Genomic DNA, 24,428 nt, shown 5'->3' with positions numbered 1-24,428 from the left:
ACAACTAAGTCCAGTATCTTTCAGCAACACATGAGGGTTAATTTTCCCTACAGCTGAGCCCCAAACTTAGCTTAGATCAAGCAATGCAGGTCAGTCAGCCAGAAGGGAGTTAGGCAGGCAGTTTGGTGTTGATGTGGCTGAATGCAAACCTCTGCTTTGCAACAAATCAAATGGATTAGCATCTTGAACATCAATTATTTAGAAGATTTCTTCATTACCTTGCCATGCCAATTCAGATGTTCTAAGGTATCTCATCTGGTCTTTGATACCCATAACATCTGTTTCATGTTTGATAGACCATTCTTGGGTGCTTTATGGTATTGTAAATGGTATTGGGCATATATGCCTCAACAACTTTTGGCCACTTGTGATGAAGAGTTTATGGAGGTCTTCTCTGATCATCAGCTGCAGCCAGTTAATTTTGATTGACCAATATCAGAAAATTAAAATAATGGAGAATCAGATGGAAGAGCCTTGTGGAAACCAACAAACCCAGACTCTCCAGATTCCAGATTTTGTTTTTTATTCCCTAAATCCATCATCCCCTCAGCCAGGATGAAGAAAGGCAGCCATGACATATGCTGAGCTATCAGAATGGGTGGATTGTCTTATGGTTCTGCAGAACTTCTCCCTTTCCAAGGCTCTTACCTCCTCACTGTACTTGCCGACATAGGAGTATATTTCCGAGAGTGCACTCATAGTGTTGAACTCATTCATATGCATGCGAGACTGCTCAGCCAAGTATGCATTCATGTCCTGGTCACTGATTGCTGGCATTTTGGCAATGTCTGAATAGTACCTGGGAGAGAGAATTACAGGTGTTTCTTGAAGGGACAGAGGATGGAGACAATAACTGAAAGCCATCAACAATATAGAATAACTTTAACACTCAGGCTCTTCTAGAGCATCAATGATATGTCTTGTCATACCCTCTTTTACAGTGAAGATGACTAAAACAGAAATTAGACACTATTCCTGAATAATAGATAAATGTTGTAATCACTCAACCCTATTCTTCTGAGGAATCCCAAAGAACATCTTGTTAACTTCATCCACGTTGTCAAAGAAATAAGATCTACTGCTGCTGGACTCCTTTGTCAGGCATTCAAAAGCTCTGAACACCTCCAGTCCCATAGGGAAGTCCCACTGGTCTCTCTGCCCTCTGAGACCTCAGGCTTTTACTCCCACACACAAAACTCCCCTTACATGCTTGTTTGTGCCATCTATACTACTAGATTTGCATACGTTTCTAAGATTATCTATCTTCCCCACTCAAACCAGTCTATCCCAGTAACAGCTATGCTGCTAGTGTTATATCACATTTCTAGCAATAGGAGTCCATCCCTCTCTGACTGGGAAAAATCTACCTCGAGTTCAAGAGGACTGGGGCTTTATCCATTGGACATGGAGACTTCCAGGACCATTGCCCATGCATCAGATTTTCTCAGCAGACCAATGTCTCTTTAAGGAAGTTGCTATTTTTTAAGTCCTTCATCCCCTGAGTGAGGCAGGTCTTGGAGGACAAGGTTTGCAGAAGGTAATCAGTCACTGTCACTCGCAGCTGTGCTCTGCTGTCAACTGGTTAATTAGACGCCATCATTTACATTTTTAATTTCTGCAATTTGACATTTTGTGCACAAGGAACAAAAAAAAAAAAAAAAAAAAAAAAAGAGAGAGAAGAAAAAAAAGCCCATATCTGCAGCAATCCACAAATTTATAATTAGGAGGCAGAGGGGACAGGGAGCCAAAAGAGCTGACAGGTGTCCTGTAAACAGCATCGAGACACCTGCTGAGATGGAGGCTGCCTTCCACTGCAGAGAAACTGGATGCTGAAGTGCTGTATGATAAGGATCCTTCAGATATACAAGTGGGAAAATACTCTCTACGACAGTGAGATGAGCAGCTGCAGAAGTCTCCTGTGAAAAACAACGGAGTGCAAGAGCACTGGGAGGAAAGCCCTCCACACCAGAAAGCTCCACTGTGGTTTCAGTCTGATTTCATGCCCCACAGTCCCATCCTCATTGACTGCAATATGTAATTCTCACTTATTATACTGGTTTTGCAGAGAGATGGGCTGATGTAACCCTCAGTAGAGAAAGACACAGAAGCCAGAGGTCTTTCTCACACCTCTGTGCATAGCCTTCCAGCTTGACTGCTTCCAGATCTAGACTCAGTTTCAACAGAAAGTCTAATGCAAACCTCATAAATTGTACAGCAGCTTCCAGCATTCACAACATTACTCTTCTTGGAAACAGGTCTTCTTGTCTTCTGGGCTCAGGAAAAGTGAAAATTCCATTCTAATTCAGTCCCTTGCTCTAACTATTGCCCAGTCCCAGTACTTCAACAATGAGTGGTCTGAGCTTCATTTTATTTCATAAATTGCCTAGCCCTCAACCCTAGTTGGGCCTCAACAGCTATGTATGAGGAAAGGAGCCAAGTGGAAACCCCATGAGAAGCTGTCCTACAGAACTACCTCCAGTAGGAGTTGGTGAGCAGGATGAATAGAAATTTCTAGACCTTTGCCAATCCCAGCAAATTTAAACATCCCCAAGCATCAGCAGATAGACAGAATAAGACCTATTCTGCATACACTTCTGACAAGAGGAAGTGTCAGGGAATTGCAGAATTCATGAGAGTGTTGTAACAGAATCCTCAAGGCCAAAGCATATTACTGAGAACCCTAGACTCCTACAGCTAAAACATAAGATGTGCCCTGGCTCTCAAAGGAAACTACGTTCACATGCAACACCACATTTCATAGACCTTTGGGAAGGAAAAAGAAAAAAAAGTCTGCAATGCAGCAAAATGCACTGATTTATGGTGCCTAAGAAGAGCCCATGGAGGAGAGCCCAGTTCCTTTTGAATATTGCATAGGCACTCTCCTGCTGGATGAAATGAAAAGTGAAGGGGATTACATCACAACAAAAAGAAATAAGGCTTGTGGAGGAAAGCAGTAGCACTGTGCTCTATTTTCCAATGTGGTTCTTGCAACCAGTTGAAATGCTCCTTCATCTAATGGCAATGGGATAGTGGGTGCAGGGATGGGAGCTTCCTAAAATGGAAACATGGGCACACATACAGTCAGCTTCTCCAATTTTCTCATGTCTCCCTTTCACTTGGTAGCAATACTTTCCTGGGTCTGTGACTCACAAAGATCTGAAAGCTCCCGAGTCCCTTTCCCTGCAGAGAGATTCTCCTAGCAAGATGAAATTCCTACGATTTATGTGAACAACAAAAAGCAGCATACACTGCTCCCTAAAGGAAAGGACAGGATGCAATGATTTGAACTTCAGGTGCTGTAGGCTTTCTTTTCTCTCCAACCATGACAAACTTACAATCTGTGATTTCAGTGTGCTGAGTTCACAGGCTGTCACCCAATGCCACACCAAAGTGTCCCATCTCCCTTAGTTTACCTCATCACACAGCTGCGCAACACTTTCCCACTGACTGCAAACCAAGATAATGTGGAAGTGGTGGGAAAAAAAAAAAAAGGAAAAAAATGAAAAAGCACGTACCAGTAATCAAACCTAGCTGCTAGAACGGGAAGAAGACATACAATCTCCTTTCATCAGAACTCTGCGATGGACAAATGATTTATTTATACAGAAGTGTTTCTAATGAAGCCATCATTATGCTATCTAAAGAAATTATAAATGTGTACATTAAACCATTCTAGCAGGGAGATGACAACATTCCTGCTGAGTCTTTATTTACTTTCTATTTGAGCCCAGATCCTCAGAGGTACTTAGGGTCTCTCTGCCATTTACATACTTCTAATGCCTTCAAAACCACTGTGAAGCTGTCACCAAATCCCACAGCTCCTTGAATTTTCACTGCCAGCATTTGTAAGACTGCCTGTGTACTACCTTCCTTTGCCCTTGTGGCTGACAGCTTTCACACTAAAGCTAAAATGTGAGGTATTGTAGGGGAATAATCTCAACAATGCAGCTCCTATAGGCACTCCTAAGCTGATGGCCTCTGGATCAGGAAAGGACCATTTTTTGTGGGGTCCCACGAGGGTCTGTCTTGAGATCCATTCTCTTCAACATCTTTATCAATGACATAAATGATGGGATCGAGTGCACCCTCAGCAACTTTGCTGATGACATCAAGCTGAGAGGTGTAGCTGATACAACAGAAGGGACACCATTCAGAGGGACCTTGACAAAGAGGAAAGGTGAGCCCATGTAGACCTACTGAGGTTCAACAAGGCCAACTGCAAGGTGCTGCACTTGAATCAAGGCAACCCCAGATGCATATACAGACTGGGAAAAGAACTCCTTGAGAGCAGGCCACAGAGTGGATGAAGCCTGAAGGAGACCATAAGCCAGGAGAGACCTGTGGTGAGGCAGGATGTTCCCCTCAGCCCATGGGGTAGCATGTAAAGATCAGCTGGTGGAGGAGCCCATGGTGGAGAAGAAGGATATGGTCTGCAGGATGCTGCAGCCCATGGAAATTCCCCACACAAGCCTGGGCCTGGGCTGGAGCTGTAGCTTGTAAAGAGGAGTAGCCCATGATGGTGGATGTGCCTTGAAGGAGGCCAGAGTCTGTGAAGAAGCCGATGGTGGAGCAGGCTGTCCCATTACATCCCATGGGGCACCCCACAGAACAGATCTCCTCATGCAGCCCATGGAGGAACCCACGGTGGAGTAGGTGGATGTGGGCCTGAAGGAGGCTGCAGCCCATGAAACCGTCCCTTCCATGAACAATCCTATCTTCCTCAGCCTGTCTTTGTAAGAGAGGTGTTCCAACCCTCTGATTATCTTCACAACCCTTTTCTGGACCCTCTCCAAAAGCTTCTCATCTTTCCCGTGTTGGGACTTCAAGTCTGGATGCAGTACTCCAGGAGCAGATTCTGGAGTTGCAGCCTATGGAGAGAAGCCTGTGGTGGAGCAGTCCACCCCTGTGGTAAGGACCCATGCTGGAACATTTCCTGAGGAACTGCAGCCTGTGGAAAGCCCATACGGGATCATTTTAGGAAGGACGTCATCCTATTGGAGGGACCTCATGCTGAAACAGGAGCAGAGAGCTATCAAGAAGAAGTGTCTGAAATGTTTCATTATGGACTGACCATATTCCCTCTGCTGCTCATGGGGAAGAGGTAGAAGATGATGGGAAGGTGTTTTTAGTTTGCTTTTAGTTTCTCTCTGCTTTGCTCTAGGCAATAATAGGCAACAAATTACATTTATCTCCCTTATGCTGAATCTGTTTTCTTCATGACAGTAATTGGTGAGTGATGTCCCTGTCCTTATCTCAACCTATGAGCTTTTTTCATCTTATTTTCTCCTGCTATTCTTTTGACAAGGGGGAGTGAGAGAGTGGTGTTATAGAGCTTAGCTGCCCATCAGTGTGAAACCACCACAGATACATATCTAAAGATCCTTTACATGCTCGAATTTCCCCTGAATCACAAGGGGAGACTGACTTCTTACCTCAAGGCTGCTCATTCTCTGATGTGGCAGAGAAAATTTGTTTATTAAACCAGAAACAATGAAAGCCTCAAGAAAGTGGGAGGAATCTCAATGCTCAGAGATGTGATCGATGCCCTGTCTCAAGAGATATTCAATGTCAGGCTAGATGGGGCACTCTGCAACCTTTTTTAGCTGTAGGTGTCACTGTTCACTGCAGGGGAGTTGTACCAGCTGACCTTAAGAGGTCCCTTCCAACTCAAATGATTCTATGATTCTATGAATCTGTAATGACCCTTGCTCAAGCATACTGGCAACTCACATAGGTGATGGGAGGATCACTAGGTCGTATAGATGCAACTATTACCACAGCAGCACACCCCAGCCTGCATGAGCAAGACAGCCCATAGCAATGGGAATAGCAATGCTCCCTCTTAACCTCAACAAAACAATTGCTCTTCTTACTTAAACAACCTCAACTCTCTCTGGGAAGTTTTCTGCTTTGATTTTTTTGGATTGTTTGGTTTTGTCTTGTTTTCTTTAGGAAAGCAATACCACAGTGCCTTGGGAATGCATCTTGCCCTCTGTTTGGGGGTAGGGCAGGGCATTTGCTCTTCTCTTCATCACCAACTGCAGAGTTTCCTTCGTGGTGCTATTTCTAAAAAATAACTGTGCCTGCTGCCACTCAGTAGCTCATTAACTCATCAAAGTGAAGAGAAAAGCCGTGTTGCCAATGATTTTTCTGCAGTCTGAAATTTTCCAGCTTGAGATGTGGTTTAGGCAGCTTAGCATGGAGCTAATTGCCTTCCAAAAGATCTTTTTGTCATGGCTGTTGTTGTGCTGTCGCTGGGTTGGGACTGCACTCATTAATAATCATTTTAGCATATGAAAAGCTTGTAACGAATCCATGTGCTGCAGACGGCAGACGCAATTACAACAATAACATAATTAGGGTTATGCAATAGCCGGCTGCATCCGGACCGCTGAAGGAGGAAGAAATGTATGAAAGGGATATAGTGGACTGCTATAGCAGAGAATGGCTGAAGAAAAGCAAGCCTGATCTAACTGTAGATGTCGTGGGTCATCGTAGGAGAGCTGGAGTAGATGACCCCTTAAGGGTCCCTTCCAACTCAAACGATTATATGATATGATTCTATGAAAGCTTGGGAACAACCTAGTGGCCAGCTCTCTTATGGGATCAAGTGAAGCAATGCAAGGACATGTTGTCAGTCCTTCTGTTGACAGAGCATGATAGCTTTACTTTACTAGGAGGCATCTAAGCTGCAAAGTCAGAGTTCATGCTGATTCAGCTACAGGTAGCCACAAGACCATGTTACTTCAGATCAGTCCCATTTCAGAGAAAGGTTCAAGGCCAAGCTGCTGGACACTAATTGGACTGTGGCATGAACAGCATGACAGCAAAGAAAAAGGATTTTCTTTTGCACATGCGTGGTTTTTCCTGCTGTTTTTTTGTCTCGGAATGAACGACAGAGAATGGGTGGGCAGCACTGAGTCAGTGGCTGAAGAGTGAACTGGTAGTTTCTCCATGAGAAGAAGCTGTCCACAGCACTCTTAGTGCAGAGCCTACATGGTTCTGAGGTTGTATCCTCTGAGTATAGACAAATCTTCATTTTGCTTGCTGAAAACTGTACTGTGTAAGAGCAGTGTGAGACTACAATGAGAAAATATCAGGCAGGTTTGTTGTTTGGTTTCATTTGAGACAAAAAGTGAACAGACTTCAAGTACAACAAAAGCTGCTGAAGAAAGACAGGGAATGAACTATACCCCATACACTTGGGGATGCAGTGAGATGATGGCCAGGGCTTTAATTAAAGCCGGGGAGATTACTGGCTGACCAACAGGGAAAACACTCTGATGTGAAGAAGCACAGGAGCAGACTGCCCAAGGAGAGCAGAGTTTCGATTGCTGGAAGACTTTAAGAAAACATGTCAGAAAGATGTGAGACAGAGCTGATCCAGCCCTAAGGCAGGAGCTGGGCAGGCTGACTTGAGGCCCTTTCCAGCACCATTTTTTATGACCTCTACTGACAACTCCCTTTATCCTTGACTGGAGCACCTCTGAAGCACCTCTCCTATGAAGAAATGTTGAGGGAATCGGGCTTCTCTTGGAAAAGGCTTCTCTTGGAAAAGAGAAGGCTCCTGGGAGACCTCCACTACTTCAAGGGAGCGTACAAACAGGAGAGAGAATGGCTGTTTACGAGCGTGGATAGTGATAGGACAAGGGGGAATGGTTTTAATCTAAGACATGGGAGATTTAGGTTTGATATTAGGAGGAAGTTTTTCATTCAGAGGATGGTGAAGCACTGGAACAGGTTGCCCAAGGAGGTTGTGGATGCCTCTGGATCCCTGGAGGCATTCAAGGCCAGGTTGGATGTGGTTCTGGGCAGCCTGGTCTGGTGGTTAGCGACTCTGCACATAGCAGGGTTTGAAACTGGATGATCACTGTAATCCTTTTCAACCCAGACCATTCTATGATTCTATGACCATTGGTATGCTATCTCTTTAGCCCTCTTTCTGTCAGGGAAAAGAAATGCACAAGACTGCTTTTAAAGTAGAGCAAGCATTTCCAGTTGTTATTTGATGCTCTCTTTTAAAGCCCTTGGAGTTCAAAGGTCACCCGGTTATATCTGTTAAAAATCTCACTGCTTTACAGTGTTGGGGTGTGTGCAGTGTATTGTACTAAACCGATACATTTTGTCTTTGTCACCAGAAGTTGTTGCATAATGGCCGCACTGGGAGAGACCATCGACTGTAGTCTGACATCACAGGCTGAAAAGTGACATAGGTTTAGATACCAAGTAGGACCAGACTATTTATTCTGCATTCTCCAAACAAGCTCCCACAACATTTTCGAGGAAGCTTAAGACCTTGACACCAGATGGCTAACACCATGTAAAACACGGTTACTTCAAGAAAAGGAAGAAAAGAGATCACAAACACAGGCTCTGGGTCCCAGTAGTTAGGTTGGATAGTGTTTGTGCTCAGGTTAACATAATGAACTGCAGATGTTTTAACTCTGAATCCTATTGATAAGGTCACTTTAAACTTCTTTTAGTCTGAAACATGTCAAATCTATTTTGAACTTTCTTGATTAAAAGATTCTCAGAGTCCTAATAATATATGCAGTGTCTCCATTGAAGTCCAGCTTTTCTTTAAGGGACTATTTTTAACTCACACTAAGCAGCTAAAACTTGACCAAATACCCACAGGGATGAGAAAAAAGCACCAGTTCCTCTTCTTGCAGCACTGCAGGTATTTTGGGCACCAGTGTGCAATGGAAAAAACTCTGCCTTCTGCTTTTTGTGCTCTGCCCCTTTGCAGTCTCCTACATCCATGCCTATGTGCCAGGCTTCAGTGGGGAAGCATCGTATTGATTATGATGCAGGCAATTAAATGGTGTTAATGAAGTTCAAACAAGTGTTATCATAAGCTTGGCAGCATGGAGAGAAATGAAAGGTCAGCCACAGCCCTTTGTCATCTTTTCAGTGTGGCACTGAATGCTAATGAGACAGTCACAATTAGAACAGGCTCCACTTTGTAATGCTTGGGGATTGCATCAAATGCTCCCAAGTTCTCCAGATTTCTGGGCTCAAAGGGGACATTTGAAGTAAGCTTGAAAAGATGCAGATCTAAAGCTGCTCTAATGTAAATTCAGCAAAGCCTATGGAGTTTGACTAACAGAAGTCAGATGAGAATCTGGTCTATCTTTCCCATTTTTTTTTCCCCTTTTTCTCAATAGACAAAATTATGATGTTTTAAAAGTTGCCACCTTGTTTTAAAACCACAGAGAGACTTTTCATGGCTTAAACAAAAACCAAATAGTCCGTCCCTCATTTCCTGATTCTCTTGCTTCTCTCACGCCTCATCTTCTGCTGCAGGAATCCCACATTGTGGCTGTGCCTAGGTGCTTTTCAGTCATGCGTTTTCAAAGAGAAAGAGCCCTGATCGTGTCATTTGAATGCTGCACTTGTATTTTACTGGTCAGGATATCTTAATGAGTTTGCTTCAGCAGACAGAAACCAGCTCTGCTTCCAATAGCATTGAAAAAGACCACTGAAATCAAACTCCTGGTTGACCAGTGTGTAAAGGCAGACCATTAGTGAGGCCAAAAACTGCATTATGTCCTTTTCAATGTATTTTCACCCTCTAAAAAGTTGGAAAGATATTTTAACATGAATTGGAGACTGCTTATGTCTGCTGCTTTCTCTGCTATTTCTTGTCCTAAGACAATTGCCACTTTGAGTTTTGTGAGTCCTAAAGGCACACTCCACACTGAGGAATCAGTAGTTGCAAAGCGATGGCTTGGAGTAGCCCAGCTCAGCTGCCATCTGAACAGCCGCACTAAAAGAGAAGAGTTGGCTTTTACTCTAGTGTGCCTTCAAGAAGGGCTACAATTCACTGCTGCCTAATTGCCCTCTTACAGATTCTTCTTCATCAAATAAGTTCATTTGATTTCAGGTTCTTCTGATTTACTCAACCACTTCTTACACTTCCTGATGGAAAATCTTTTTAAGTTATGATTCAGTCTTTGAAGAAGTCTAGTGGTCTTGAATGATGCTGCCTCCAGCTGGCACTGACTACAGAAATAACTCAAACCAGTACTGAAAGCCATTGGAGTACAGTTGCAGAATGGAGAAAAGGAATTCATTAACTCAAACTCGAAATGAAATTATATTCTGTTCATTCTTAGTAAGTTTTTCTTTGATATACAACAGCATCCAGGTGCCACTGCTTTGAGACTGTAGCACTGACACAAAAAAGTATTAATAGGGCAGAAGCTCTAACCATATTCCAAAAGTTACGGTCTCCCCTTGGATTTTAGTACAGTTTTTCAGACATCACTGCAGATAATAACCCAATACATGCTGGGCTCAGAAATGCAGTGCTGTTTACTTGCAACAGGAGGTGTTACATACCTTGTTTGTTGCTCAGGAGAACTCAGAGAAATTCAACAGCTGTTGCTGAAGATCATTGGGCAACAGGATTGAACTCCAGAAAATCTTAATATCCTATTTTTCACCCACGTGTCAATTCTTCACTAAAGCATGCTGTCTCCAAGGGTACAAAGTCAAGCAGAGTTGTAAGTAAGAAACCAGCCTTCACTGGCAACTTCTTTTCACACACCCCAAAGCAGATGGCTCAGAAGGTGGGGATGGGGGGAGCACTGCCCCTCCTGCTCTAGGTGAAGATCATGCTTGCAACCACTTGAGGAACCTGAACATCCATAAGTCCGTCAACCCCGATGAGATGCATCCTAATTAGTCCTGAGGGAACTGGCTGATACAGTCACCAAACCACTCTCGACAACATTTGAGAAGTCATGGCAATCAGCTGAAGTACCTGGTGAGTGGGAAAAAAGGCTACTGTGCACCCATGTTTAAGATGGCTAGAAAGGACGGCCCAGAGAACTATTGACCTGTCAGCCTCATCTCTGTACCAAGGAAGACTGTGGAACATATCCTCCTGGAAGCTATGCTAACACACATGGAAGAGAGGGAGCTGATACAGACAAGCAGCATAGCTTCACCAAGCCATGGTCCTGCCCGATCAACTTAGTGACTTTCTACAATGGTGTAACTGCAACAATGGACAAGGGAAGAGCCATTAATGTAATGTCTTGACTTCAGGAAGGCCTCTGATACAGTTCCCTCATAATATCCTTCTCTCTAAATTGGAAAGATATTGATTTTATGGGTGAACTATTCAATGGAGGGGAACTAGTTCTGAGATAGTACTCAGAGAGAGTGGTGATCAGTGGCTCAATGTCTGGATGAAGATAAGTGATGTGTTGTGTCCCTGAGGGGTCAGTATTTTGGGACAGGCTTTGTTGTGATAGGACAACAGGAAATGGTTTCAAACTAAAAGAGGGTCGATTTAGACTGGGTAGAAGAAAAAAAAAAAAGTATGATAAGATTGGTGAAGCACTGGAACAGGTAGTGGATGCTCCATCCCTAGAGACATTCAAACTCAGGCTTGACAGGGCTCTGAGCAACCTGATTGAGATGTAAGTGTCATTATTTATTGCAAAGGGGTTGGACTAAATGAACTTTCAAGGTCCCTTCCAGCTCAAATGATTCTGTGGTTCTATGAACCACCCACCAACTACATACACTACACAGGTTACAGGAATATGACACCATTGGGTCACTGCTAGTACAAATCTACTGTTTCTAAATAAATCTCAAACACTTCTTTACACCTATCCAGGTCAATCCAGCAATCAATCTCAATACATATCAAGAAACTTGGACACAGTGCTAGAAGTAGGTCATAATTAAGCAAGGTAGTTTCTAAGAGCCTTACAGGTTGCCTAGAAACGACATTTGCAGAAGTGTTTAACCACATCTAAAAATAATTGTCCGGACAAATCAGAAACCAATGGGAGCATTATTGTAAAAAATTCACCTCATGCTGACTGGAGTACACAGCTCTTTCATCAGCTGTGCTCTGCTTTCACAAAATTAGAGAAAATCTTACCCACCAGGATAGACTGGTTTACAGCACAGTATGCCTACAGTAGCAAAGATCTCATATTACCTGCATGGTGACATCAGTTTTAGACAATGCCTATGAAGTCAAGCAAGACAAATCACTGCTGAACATGGGATGCTGTTGTACAGGAATGATCTGTGAGATAAACCCATCGTTGTATTTACAGAACAGTGATCATTCTCCATCTGTGCAGTTCCCAAACCTGTCAATAATGCTAGGCAAGTGTGACATACTGGAAAACAAAGCACAGATCAGCTTCTGCAAGGCTTCCTCCAGCAGACAATGTCTTGCTGAAAGGAGTACAAGATGTGCTATTGTTCATCCTGCAGAAAATCTTAGAGGAACTGAAATCCCTATGTACTGTAGGAAAAGTTGTCTTAGTTGTATTTCCTGTAGGGTAGCTTTGTCAGACAGTGAACTTTAGTGCAGTAGATTGAACAGTAAAACTGCAGGTTCCTGCAGATATGTATAAAATGCTCAGAAAGACTTCTGACCTTTCAGAAAGTACCTGCAGAGCTTCAGTCACTAACCTGACAACTCCACGGCATCCAAAGCACAGAAGAGCTGCCATGGGCAGCTACTGGACTCAGATAAGGGATGATAATTGTGTGACCCCTGAGATCAAGGCAGCGTGGGGACTGTCACAATGATGCTGGGAGAAACTAACTCCTTCTTCTGGTCTGTACGGAAGGAGTAAGAAGTCCATATAGATCACAGGACCCAGATGCAGTCACCTCCACTCCCTTCTTCCCTCCCTCTTCTCAACAGTTTCTCCTCAAGAGAAACAGTGATGGCAAACACCTTCAGTTCACACCTCTAATTAAATTTCTATATGCGCTGTACAGCATGTGGAAATAAATGGCAAAAAGAGCTTTCTACCTGAACATTAATCAAAGAAAAAAAGCCCAGAAGCAGCTACCAAACCCAGTACTGAAGATACCTCTTACCTCCATCCATGAAGCAGGGCTTCATTTTACCACTTGCTTACGTTATTCCCATTTCTAGAGCCAAAACTCACCTTTCCACCCAGTTCTTGTAGCTGGGGATGTCCTTGGCATACAGAAGCTTATTGGAGGGTGAGTCTTTGCCCAGACGATGCTCCGAGGTTGAACAGGAGTCCATGAATGTCTGAGCCACTACAGAGAGGCAGGCATCTGTGATACTGTTCTTGTGAATGTCAAAGACAAACTGTGGGTTCTTGATCATGTTAACCCAGAACCGTAATGGCAGGCTGTCAGAGAGTTGAGAAATGTGGAAAAGGAGAGTCAGTAATTGCAAGTTTCATAAGCTTTGTCTTGTGATGTTGCAAAACTCACTGGTGGATAGGAATTAAAGACGAAGGCATGGAGATAGGGATTCTGGGATATCAACTCTGTCATTGATATACAATAAATCTACGCTGTAGGGGTAGATCTACTCCTGTAGGACTCCAGGGTGCACAACAGAGTCACTTCAGGAATGAGTTTTGTCCCTGTTATCCTCACAGGCCAATTTGGTCACTCCTAAAGTCACAATCATCTTACTGAGGTTGCACATAAATTCTTGAGATTATATTAATGAAAGTATATTCGAGGTGATAGAAATATCTCCTTACTTCCCTATGTTAGGGTGCAAACGTGAGGTTAGCTGTTGTTGGTTGCTTCATCACATGAGAATAAACATCTCATTTACACAACTTATGGTAAGCACTAGGCATTCAAAGACCTGGCTTTTAGCCTCATGGTAACACCATGGGAAGAAAGGTAGGTACAGCTGCCAGGTTGACAGGCGCTGTGTGCCATGTACTGGTCAGTTGCACAGCTCAAGCCCAAGCTTGTGTATGATCCCAACACCCTGGGCATGAAGCAGTTATTATGTCGCAGAGAAAACCCTGTTGCCACAAGGAGAAAAATAAGAACGGGGAACAAGTGTTGCAACCTTTGAAATGAAAATTTATCTGCCCTAACCGTCGAAATGCTATTCCAATTGCAATTCAAAGGCTTTCCCCTCGTTTTTTCCCCTCATACTTAAAAGAGCTGTTCATCTGTGTGAGAGGTCCCAAGGTATCTACCTCCAGCTTTTGCCTCAAGCCTTTTGTGTCAGGGCAAATGCATTCATATGATCATGGCCTAAGAGCTGAGATGTGTCATTATTATCAAACTGTTGTTTCTCTGTCTTCATGCTAGGTAGACTCGTAAGCTAACTTCCAACATTTGCACTTTCCCAGACATGAATAACTCTTCAGCATAAAAAATTCAGCTGACATTCAGGCTAAATTCCTCAGATTCTAACTTCCTTCAATTTGCTCATTACCCTCACATGTTCATAGCACCATAAACAATTCATATCCACATTTGATACCCTTCAGGTGACAGCAGGCATTTTAGCATGTCCTCACAGAGAGATGGAACCACATTTTCCTAAACAAATATGTAGCATCTTCAGCCAGCAAATGTGAGGAAAGCTTCACACAGCTACACTCATCAGCCAAACCAACCTCGTTTAGGGAGGGGACAGAAGTTCAGGAGTGGGAGATGCTGGCAGTGAGACCTAATGGAAGTTGCGGGAGGGAAACCTTTCAGGCTGGGAATGGAGGTTCATCTCTTAAGGAAAGAGCTGTATGAGTGAACTGTGCCAAAATTCTGAGGTTGTTTGGATGCTAAGTACAGCCACAGTGAGGACAAGCACAGCCTGTACGTATGTATGGCTGTGGGGAGGGGATGGGAGGATGATGTCCCTCGCTGGGAATAATGAAGCCCATGATGTGACTTAGAGTTAATTTAATCTGATTGAACAGATTTCTTCGTACTGCCCCTGTTCCCCCCTTCCAATACATACACATTCTGCCTTCCCCCCTCCCCCCCTTAAATAAACCTCCTGCTCATTTAGTCTGAGTGGCTGCAATCAGCCTTAGATTAGTGCTGCAGATAATGTTAATAATATGCTAATGTTTCATTAGTTGAAAGCCTCTTTGGTGCATGGGGTTTCTTTTTTTATGTCACAGCGCTGTGACGACCTGCCATCAGCATGGCTGGTAAAAGGAAAAAAATGCATGAGCTGGGAGCCCCATGGCTCTCCTCTGCTGTTCCTTTCATAGTCTCTGTATTTGCACAGAGAAAGGGGAGGGAACAATTCCCCAGGGACTCTTTCCAACAGGGATACTCAGCAGAGAGGTGCTGCAAAGATCCTTCATCCACCAGTACTGACTTTACCCTGCTGTCCTATTACATGTACAGTGAGGGGTTTCTACCTGCTGAATAGAGTAGTGAGCTAATGTCAACCTTTGTCACTCGTTGAAAAAGGCTTACATCCAACTCCAAACCCTCAAAGTACTGAATACCTTTTCATATGCTTTAAGGTATCTCCTCGTCTCCATCTAACACCCCAGGAGGACGCATGTCTCCTGTAGGCACTGCATATTCCCTTTGGTACACTTTAAAACGTCTCAAACAGCACTAGATACCTCTGGAGGCAACAAAAAGGAACTCTAGGCCCCCAGTGACTGTAGTGGGAGTTCAAACACCCAGGGCAGAAGAAGACAGCACCACTCTCCCATGTATCCCCACAGATCCCTATGGGCCTGAGCACTACTGTAATTAAACATCTTACAATTTTGCCTCCTATATTCTCATGAGGTCGCTCAGAAATACTACTACCCCCATGTAACATAGTACAAACTGGGATCTATAGCCAAAGCACTCTACCTTTGAGAACATCCTTTAGATTTTGGATACACTTCCATCAGCTTGAGAAGACTTAACCTGGCATGCTGAACCCCACATTCCCCACCACTCATATCCTAAATCACACGTCCCACTCTCCTCCTTCTAATCAAGGTCCTGGTAACAGACCTGTCTCACTCACCAATTGCTCTTCCAAGTATGCCGCACATGGGGGTCATGGATGTTGTGCTTATCAGCTTGCTCATCCAGGAAGTCAAACATGTATTTGATAGCCAGGGGAAGTGCACTGCCACGATGAGCTGTGCTGAAGATGGTCTCAAAGAGGTCGTCTACAAATTTCTGGAGAGTGCCCTGTTGGGAGAAGGAGAGAAGAGTATGGGACACCAAGTAGGAAGAGGATGTTTAAATTTGGTATCCCACTGAAAATAGAGTATGTCTATAAATCAGACTCGGGAAATATGCTTGGTAAGCAACAGCCATTTAATAGCTGTTGAACACAACATGAGATGAAATTTCAACCCACATGGCTGACATCTGCATCTTCATAATATCTGTTACTTATGGCTAACAACTGAATGGGATGGGTGAAGTTATTACTTGTTCTCTCTGTTATTGACACACAGGGAAGGTGGCTGAGATGCAGTGGGACACCATATCCCATCTCAAGATGGGATGGTAATGGGAAGGCACTCACCTGTTCCCTCCAAATTTTATCTCCTCTACATCCTAAACTCAACAGCCTTGATGAATACGTGAGCCAAAAATGAGCTATTTTCTACGCTGATTTTCATACAAGGCTTATTCTCAAACTGGGGATAGAAACCAGGCAAAGAAGAGAAGGCTTTAATGACACAAATAGGACAACAGTGACTGGAGAAGATTGCTGTCCATTATGCATTAGTATAACAAAAACCAAGAACTTCATCTTAATTACTTGTATTTTACTACACACTGTCATGGGACCAAGTCAAGCCCTAGGAACAATGCATGGATATGTCAGTTACTGCTCAAGAGACAAAATGGCTACCTAAGGGTGATGGAACACTGGAACAAGTTGCCCAGAGACACGGTCTCCTATGGAGACTTATTTGGATGCCTTCTTGTGTGACCTACTGTAGGGCACCTGCTTTTGCAAGGAGATCGGATTTGATGGTCTCTTCCAAACCCTGAAACTACGATTCTGTGATAACGTCTGCTACAGAGATTGCAATGGTGTCCTCATGTGCTTACAGAACCACTCTGGACCAGCTGATGAGAACAGCTGACCTCCAGTAAGGACATGAAAGGCTAAAATAGCAGAGCCTCCCAAGCCTGGAGAAAGAGGCAGCTGAGGTAGCCTGTGAAAATTGATTCTGCCACCAAAGCAGCAAGGTCATTTACATGTGGATAAACCATGTGGTTGCCAAAATAACCAGTAATTTCCTGATATGCAAAATTTCCTCAGCTGAAAAATAAAATCCTTCCCTTTCTCTGCAGACCCAGGAAAGAAATTCCTTTTTACTAGAAATGAAACACCCGGTTCCATCAGAGTGGCTCAAGTTTACATAGCATTAACAAGTACTTAATTAGAAAGCTGGTGTCTCTTGCTGATTCACCACTCGATTTATTCTTTGGGAAACAAACAGAGGTGCCTTTTGCTTGTGTGAACTCCTACAGGGTGAATAAAGCCCCGTAGTATCTCTGACTCAGAAAGGGCCCCCGAGGGGAAATCTTGTTGCTCTGACATTGAAGAGCTGCCCTCGGGTTCACTTTCCAGAGGGAATTAGTTCTCTACATGCTCACCCACACAAATGCAAAGAAAACCTCTGAAGCTTTTGGCAAGAGACTCTAGGTCTCAGAGGTCAGGGATTTACTAGAATAAAAATCATTGTCAGTTTAACTAAGTGTTCCCTAGGATTGTATTACCAGCAACTGGTTTCTCTCCTCCTTCCCTCCCTCAAATGGTCACGATGATGATAGAAAATTGCTCAGCCCAAGAGGGGAAACCATAAACCACCAGCATTTCTGTTGCTGTGCAAGTTTTGCAGCTGTTCTCCAGCCATCTTTATAGAAAAAAGAAAAAAAAGCAAGTGTTGAGTTTGTGATCTGGAATAAACCAAAAGCACTTCAGTGTCGGAGCAGGGGACATATCCCCAGAAAGTGTACATCAGCACTGGTCCAGTGATCACTGGTTTAATCTGGGACTGAGGCCTTGGGGATCATCATTTTCTTGCTATATTATGTGATCCATGTAAGTACTTTGAATCCCACTGCAACAGAGATGGAGTGAGGCAGAGAGAAGAGACTGACACCACAGGCTGAGGAAAAAATGTGCAGGTAAAACTTACAGTAGGACTTACACATGTAATGGAGACTTGCCAGATTGGCAAGCTCAGATGGTGTCTGCATGAATAAATGTAATCATGTTTGTGCCTGCTGACACCCTGACTGGAAATGATAATAGTCAAAACTTTAGAGAAGGAAGAAAGATTGAGCTGTTTGATTGCTCCTTGGTTTAATCCTGCCCAGAATGGGGTGAGAAAACACACTGATTAGCCCACCTGAGCCACAGCTACAGTTTCCACCTCTGGGCTGCGTTGAGATAACTCATGTGTCTAAGAAATCTGGGCACAGAGATGCACTGCACTGTGAGAGGATTGCAGGATTGCGTAAGGATCTGTCAGATTAAATGCCTGCCTCCCCACCTGCCCTGGTTCCTTCTGTGATGCAAAAGAAAAGCATTGCACCCTCTCCACTAATGCAAGCTTCTCCAAGGAAAGCACCACCACCAAGAGATCCATGGGGTGGAACAGCAGATAGATATACAGACAGCTTCTTCTTCTGCCCATATCCTTAGAGAGCCTTTTGAAGAGGAGTTAGGTGGAGAACTTGTCAACACTCAAATAATGCTGTTCTGGGAAAGCAAAGCCAGACGGACCACAACATACAGAATGATCTAGGTCTGCAGAGAACAGCCTTAGGGGCAAGTCTTCAACTTCTCAAGTCCCTTTCCTGACTTTGACTTTGCTTTCTTAATTAAGTTCCCTCCCTCCGCACTCTATGCACTTCTAGTGCTCTATTTTCCTTCTGCTCTTTTATCCGCTCTTTGATACTCCTTGAGCAGTCTCTCATTTCTTGTTGGCAAGAAGTCACACCACAGCCTTCAAAAGCCCATTCCTCACCCTCTTCCCTACTCCCTCCATATACCTTGGTGGCGAGTAGCCTTGTCAGGTAGATCTCAGAAACCATCTTGCTGCCCCGGTCACCCTCTTTTTGGTCGCCATGTTCATGGTTCTTCACCAAGTGCCACATCTTGACTCCACTCTCAAGGTCAGGAGTGATCATGGGTGTGCGGGAGCGGAGGCTGTCTGGGCTGCCTGTGTAACGGATCATGTTTTCTGCAAAGAGAGATGCATGTGTGTCAGCCCTATTAGCACTTGCATTGAAATTAATGAGTTTCAACAAGGAGATATGCTTTCTCATCAGAAAGGCAAGAAGAAGACCTCTTTCTGCTGTCTGGTTTTAGTACTGGTTCCTCTGACATTTGATATATGAATGAGATGCACATACTGCTGTAAGCGTACTGCAGTGTCCCTCCTCTTGTGAACTCTATATTTCCATATCAGTATGAAATAAATGTCCATTGACCAATTCATAACATTAAGCAGAAGAGTTATATTTCCTGGTGGAATTGCAGTGTCCCAGAAAAGGTCCCAGAACTGGTGTATGGACCAGGCCTTGCCATCAAAGCATGACTGAGTGATTTGCTCAGCAAAAACAAGGGATATGAGCCAAGCAGGACATAATGGTCATGTCTGTAAATTAAATGAAGCTGCCTTTCGGTTGCCCATGGTCTTCATTTATTATGTTCCCTGTCAAACCTCTAGCCTTGGATAACTAGCACTGCTAGTGTAAGGCACTGCCCAGGACGGGTTCAGGGAACAGCAGCAAATACTCATGGTAGCAAACAGGGGCAAGTTCAACTTATTTTACCTGTGTAGTTGATAGCCGTATCTGACCAAGCTTCTTGGCCTTATGGTCAGAGAACAGGTCATAGGCCTTCTTGAACGAGAATATTGATGCAACCAATATGACTTCTTGCCTGTCTCCCCAACACCAAATTCAGGAGGAGCTGCTTCCTCTTTCTCCTTTGGCAACAAAGCAATCCAGTAACTTCTACCCAACTATTCTCTTCAGTCTCTGCTTCAAAGTCTTGTTTTGTTAGAAAGTGAATCAGAACTCAGGGGGCCCACACATATTACCTCCACAAGGTATCCTATAGACAGTACTTCCCTTTGTCCCTGAGTGATGCCATGAGGCATTCCCCTCCCCCTGCCAGCAATGCTACAGATTGAGTTTTTTCCAACCATGATTAACAGAAGAGTGTTGCACATTTCTACAGCAAGATCTGAATCAACATTAATGCACTACCAATCTCTACATATTAATTATTAGATGGAATATCCTTTTTCTCTCTGGATGCTGTTTACTTAATTGCAATTAACAATCACTTGTGACCCACTACATCTTCTCCTCCCCCAGTATTCCCCCCTCACACCCTCCCCCTGAAAAATCAAATGGCAAAAGAATTAAAGAAATCCAAGAGAAATTAACCCCCCTTAAGTCTTCCTTTTCAAAGGTCACTGTGTCTTTCAGTAATTGCAACAACATGACAAACTGGATGAATATTAATAAGGTCTGGTGGATTGCTTATGTCCTTGGAGAAAGAGGAAGGGGGTTCCTCTGGACATTGAGTAACCATACTTTCCCTCAAGCCTAAAGGGAATTAGAAGGATCAAAGATGCCTTCATACATAAGGAAAAATAATAGTAAACTGATACGCTAACTGCATCATGGATAAAGCAACACTCTGGTTCCACATTAGAGACATCTGTCTTTGCCCTCCGATGCCATCATAGCATCTTGGGGTGACAGCTGTCTCATTCTCAGTTGTCTCATGTGTAAAGTGGGAAGAACAGTGCAATGCTCTGAGATACACTGACAAATGACCTCAGCAAGCTGTTTTTACTATTATTCCAGGTGTAAATTCCCTTGGGATAATAAAATAGCAGGATGAGACACATAATACACTAAAATATAACAGTATGCAGCAATGCCCTCTGTCGTGGTTGTTTCTAGTCCTAGAGGCCTCTAATCTGTGCCATAGATTCTTCACAACCTACCAAAATGACTGAGCTCTTACACTATGCAATGCTTCTCCCTTGCCTCTCCCTGTGAAAACTTCAAGAGTAAGATGTATTCCATCTGACCACAGTGATCTGAAATGTACACTTAATTATTTATGCTCCTCTATTATCTAACAGGAGAGAAGAGGTACTTCCCAAGAACATTCCATTTGGCTCAACAGCTTGGACCAAATCCCAACGTTTTAGATGACTTAATCTTTCCTCCTGCCATCCACCAAATAATGTCAACTATTCATCTGCCCATCATTTTTCTTGGTACTGCTCAGTGTCTTGTGACCACAGCGATGTCTGAGATCTCTCCTGAAGTGCTCTCTTGATCCATACCGGCACACAGGTCCTTACCATATTTGCTGGCTGAGGTTCGGGAGACTGTGGAGTTGTTGACTGCATTGTAGGCAGTGACTTGCTTGGAGACTAAAGCTACCACAGATCCATCTGGCACCTATAGAGAAAAATTGACTTTGTTAATAGGCTTCTGAGGAGCATGCCAAAGACAGCAGGAATTCAAATAGCAGAAATAGAGACATAAACCCATGCCACTGCAGGCAAGTCAGTAATTTTCTACCAAAGCTTCAGGTGTTCTCTTCAGAGGGTTTGTTAACAACAACAACAAAAAGAGTGATAAAATCTCCTGTTATACCACTAGAAGGCTGTACTCAGGTATCAGGACAACAGATGACAAAGCAGACAGTCCTGGGATAAAGCCCAGTGATGACAGTGTGGGTCTTTGCATTGATCTGACAGTAGGTTCTCCATGAAGAAGCAGTTGTCAGGACGAGGGTGAGTAGAATAAAATAACTTGTCTTCATACACAGCTGTAAAGCGATTAACTTGCAACCACAGTATTACTTCAAGAAAGGTTGGAACTACTACAGGGTCATTTTTCACAGCAGAGAAATCACCTGAGACTTAAGCTAGTGAATGACCCGGACTATGACACTGGAACAGACATTGGAAATTGCATTTCCTATGAGCAGAGGCAGAATGGAGAATTTAAGGCTGCAAGTTATATAGCAGTTTTCGACCAAGAGCTATCAGTGTTAAGGATCTCTGGATATCCAAATCACAAACATAAGTTGCTTTTACACCACTTCATTTCCCAAATGAAGGAAATTTATCCAAATCAGCCATTTTTGCTTGACCTGACATGAGTACAGGTATCAGCTTTACTGACGTGCTGCTGAGATGTTCACGTAAGAATATTTGATGATAAAGGGAGAGATGAAAGAATGGGGCTCCCTTGTTAGGTCCAAACTTGAGTTAAACCCACAGTTGTGTCAGGAACGAGAAGAGCTCACATCTTATTTATTATCTTAGGAATTAGGATTTGGAGTTCTCTTTCATGGTAAAACTATTTAAAGTGAGTTTTCCTAAAAGAGACAACATTATCAGTGATGACGTGGCTGGTGTGGAGGTGACTGTCCAGCACTCTAGAAATTTTCTGAGAGTGAAGAGTGAAAATTAACACCAGAGTTCATATTATTTCCTTGAAGACAACTGCAGTGTAGACTCCTGCAGCTATGCTAGTCACCTCAAGTGGAGAGAAATAAGTATTTACAGGAAAAAAAAAAACAAAAAACATCAAGGATGGAAAGTCTCATAAGGATGGGAAAATTGATGTGAAATTTTCTGCTCCTCCCACCTTGATTGCAAGTAGTATCTAGATACACACAGCTTAGATGAAGATACCTACATTTTCCACTCTGACTCATCCTGTCAGCCTCTCAGTGCACAGTCTCTCCTTTACAGGCAACAGATGCAATGCTGGCTAGAACTGACCACCACGAACTCTTTCTCTTTGCTGTTTCAGAGGATCTCAGCAGGGATGGAGAGGCTGTGTGAGGACATAGTGGGACAGTGTTCCAACAGAAAGCAGAGCTTTCTGAAATGAGCCAGGCTTTGCATTTCTACAGCTAAGTGATTCATGTGGGTCCTTTATCAGAAATGTTAACAAGTCAGCGGCTCAGAGGAGCCATATCAGGAATATCTGTGATAAATAAGACATCATAAAAAGGAGATAGGTGAAAAAAAAAATGCTAACAACTTCTAGCTCTTGTCTGTGTAATAATAATAATTAGCACTTGCATGGAGTTTTTGATCTTCAAAGCACTGCAGAGGCTAATTAAATAGCCCTTCAGCAATTGTGGAAGGCAATTACAGGCTTTTTGTAGTTTCAGCCCCACGCTATATTAGGGAAACTGAGGCAGCAGAAGTATCAGTGAGTGCCCCAGGTTAAGCAATGCAGAGCTCAAATCTCCAGCAGCTGTGGACCTATTCTGCCCCTATTCATCCACAGACATGGGAGCTCACTGCCTGAAGCAAACAACAGAAAAAAGCACATGAGGGGGAAAAAAATTATACTTGGCCTGTTGATGAAATGAAATAGAAGCCTTTCCTTCTTGCAAAAAAACCCAAAAAACAAAAAACTGGAGTCAGCCAGCAATCCTTCAGTCAATCTGAAGTGAAAAGTTTCGTTCCTTTTTCAAATGATTGCCTGCTGCCTCCTCAGGTCAGCCCTTAAATGGAAAAGATATCTTGTTATGAAACACATATTGCTGAAGTGTGATTAAAGAAATGACAGAATTGTCAGCATCGGATTAAACTTAATGAGTTGGTTTATTTTATCCACTTATTTATTTATTTATTTGCAGGAGTGGAAAGGACGGGGGGACCTTTTGACCAAATCTCCATTTTCATTAAATCTAGCACTTATATGTGATGTATTTGGACATCTTTATCCCTCTCCTATGGGTCTCAAGGTTATGCAGAGATGATGAGAAACCTTGTATTAAGGCAAGTCACAAAGGGATTAAATCAGAGGATCCTAGGGCAGTGTCATCTCCACTGCACTGTTCTCTCCAGTCATGCCGCTTTCCTCCTCCTTTTTTCAGACAATAAATCTTCTTCTCTTCCATTTTTCTCTTTTCCATCCTTCTGTACTCTGCTAGCATTACAAGGCCTCTGATGCATTGGAAAAAGGAAGAAAGAAAGGCTTGTTTTCTGTTTGTCAACATGAGAAATGTTAATCCATGCTGTTCTCTTGAGAAACACTTTTCTTCACATTCTCTGCTCACCCAAACTGCCTCTCTTTTGAGAGAGATGGAGTCTTATTTCTTCCCTTGTCTTCATCTCTAATGATGCTCCAAGAAGGAGTGGGATGGATGTGCTCAACAGGAGCTCTGTTCAGTTATTGCCCACTCAATAACTGTTTAACTCTGCATCTTGGAGAACAACACTTTACCCTTCTACTTAGCAACTTCTTGACTGATTTACCTTCTAACCCACCCTCTCCCAGAGTTACCTGATAATGTGCCAGCGTGTTGAGTCTCTTCCAGTCATTCTCTATCTTGGTTGTGATGTCTTCATCCTGGAGGATCATCCTTGCCCCACTTGCCTGCCGCCACTCTGCAAGGAGAACAGGGACACTGAATGCTGCTCTGCAGAGCCCTCAAAGCCTTGTAATCCCTGTGCTCATAACCTGTGTGACACGTGCACACCTGTAGCACCACATCAGTTGTGGTCATTACGCTCCGTCAGATGCCTCCAACCATGTACAGTATGTGAATGCATAATGCCCAGAGCCCGTAAGAGAGGGAAAGGGTGGACATGTGCCCAAGGAGGCTCTGGATGCATTCAAGGCCAGGCTGTATGTTGCAGCCT

The 24,428-nt window shown here is 43.5% G+C and overlaps 1 protein-coding gene across 2 annotated transcripts in view; it reads right to left on the bottom strand.

Annotated features, from left to right (window-relative positions):
- PLXNA4 (plexin A4) overlaps positions 1–24,428 on the bottom strand; it is a 441,339-nt gene that overhangs the window by 3,563 nt on the left and 413,348 nt on the right. For both annotated transcript variants that reach the window (XM_085213222.1, XM_085213155.1), the window contains 6 exons: positions 24,070–24,173; positions 21,111–21,210; positions 18,769–18,959; positions 15,764–15,933; positions 12,939–13,151; positions 649–799 (listed from right to left, as the gene is read on the bottom strand). In XM_085213222.1, the coding sequence (XP_085069348.1) occupies positions 649–799; positions 12,939–13,151; positions 15,764–15,933; positions 18,769–18,959; positions 21,111–21,210; positions 24,070–24,173 (929 nt within the window). The remainder of the gene's footprint in view (positions 1–648; positions 800–12,938; positions 13,152–15,763; positions 15,934–18,768; positions 18,960–21,110; positions 21,211–24,069; positions 24,174–24,428) is intronic.

The sequence above is a fragment of the Meleagris gallopavo genome, chromosome 1, assembly GCF_905368555.1.
Source record: "Meleagris gallopavo chromosome 1, MGAL_WU_HG_1.1, whole genome shotgun sequence".
Classification (NCBI taxonomy): domain Eukaryota; kingdom Metazoa; phylum Chordata; class Aves; order Galliformes; family Phasianidae; genus Meleagris; species Meleagris gallopavo.
Note: the sequence above shows the minus strand (reverse complement) of the source record. Positions and strands in the feature narration are given on the sequence as shown.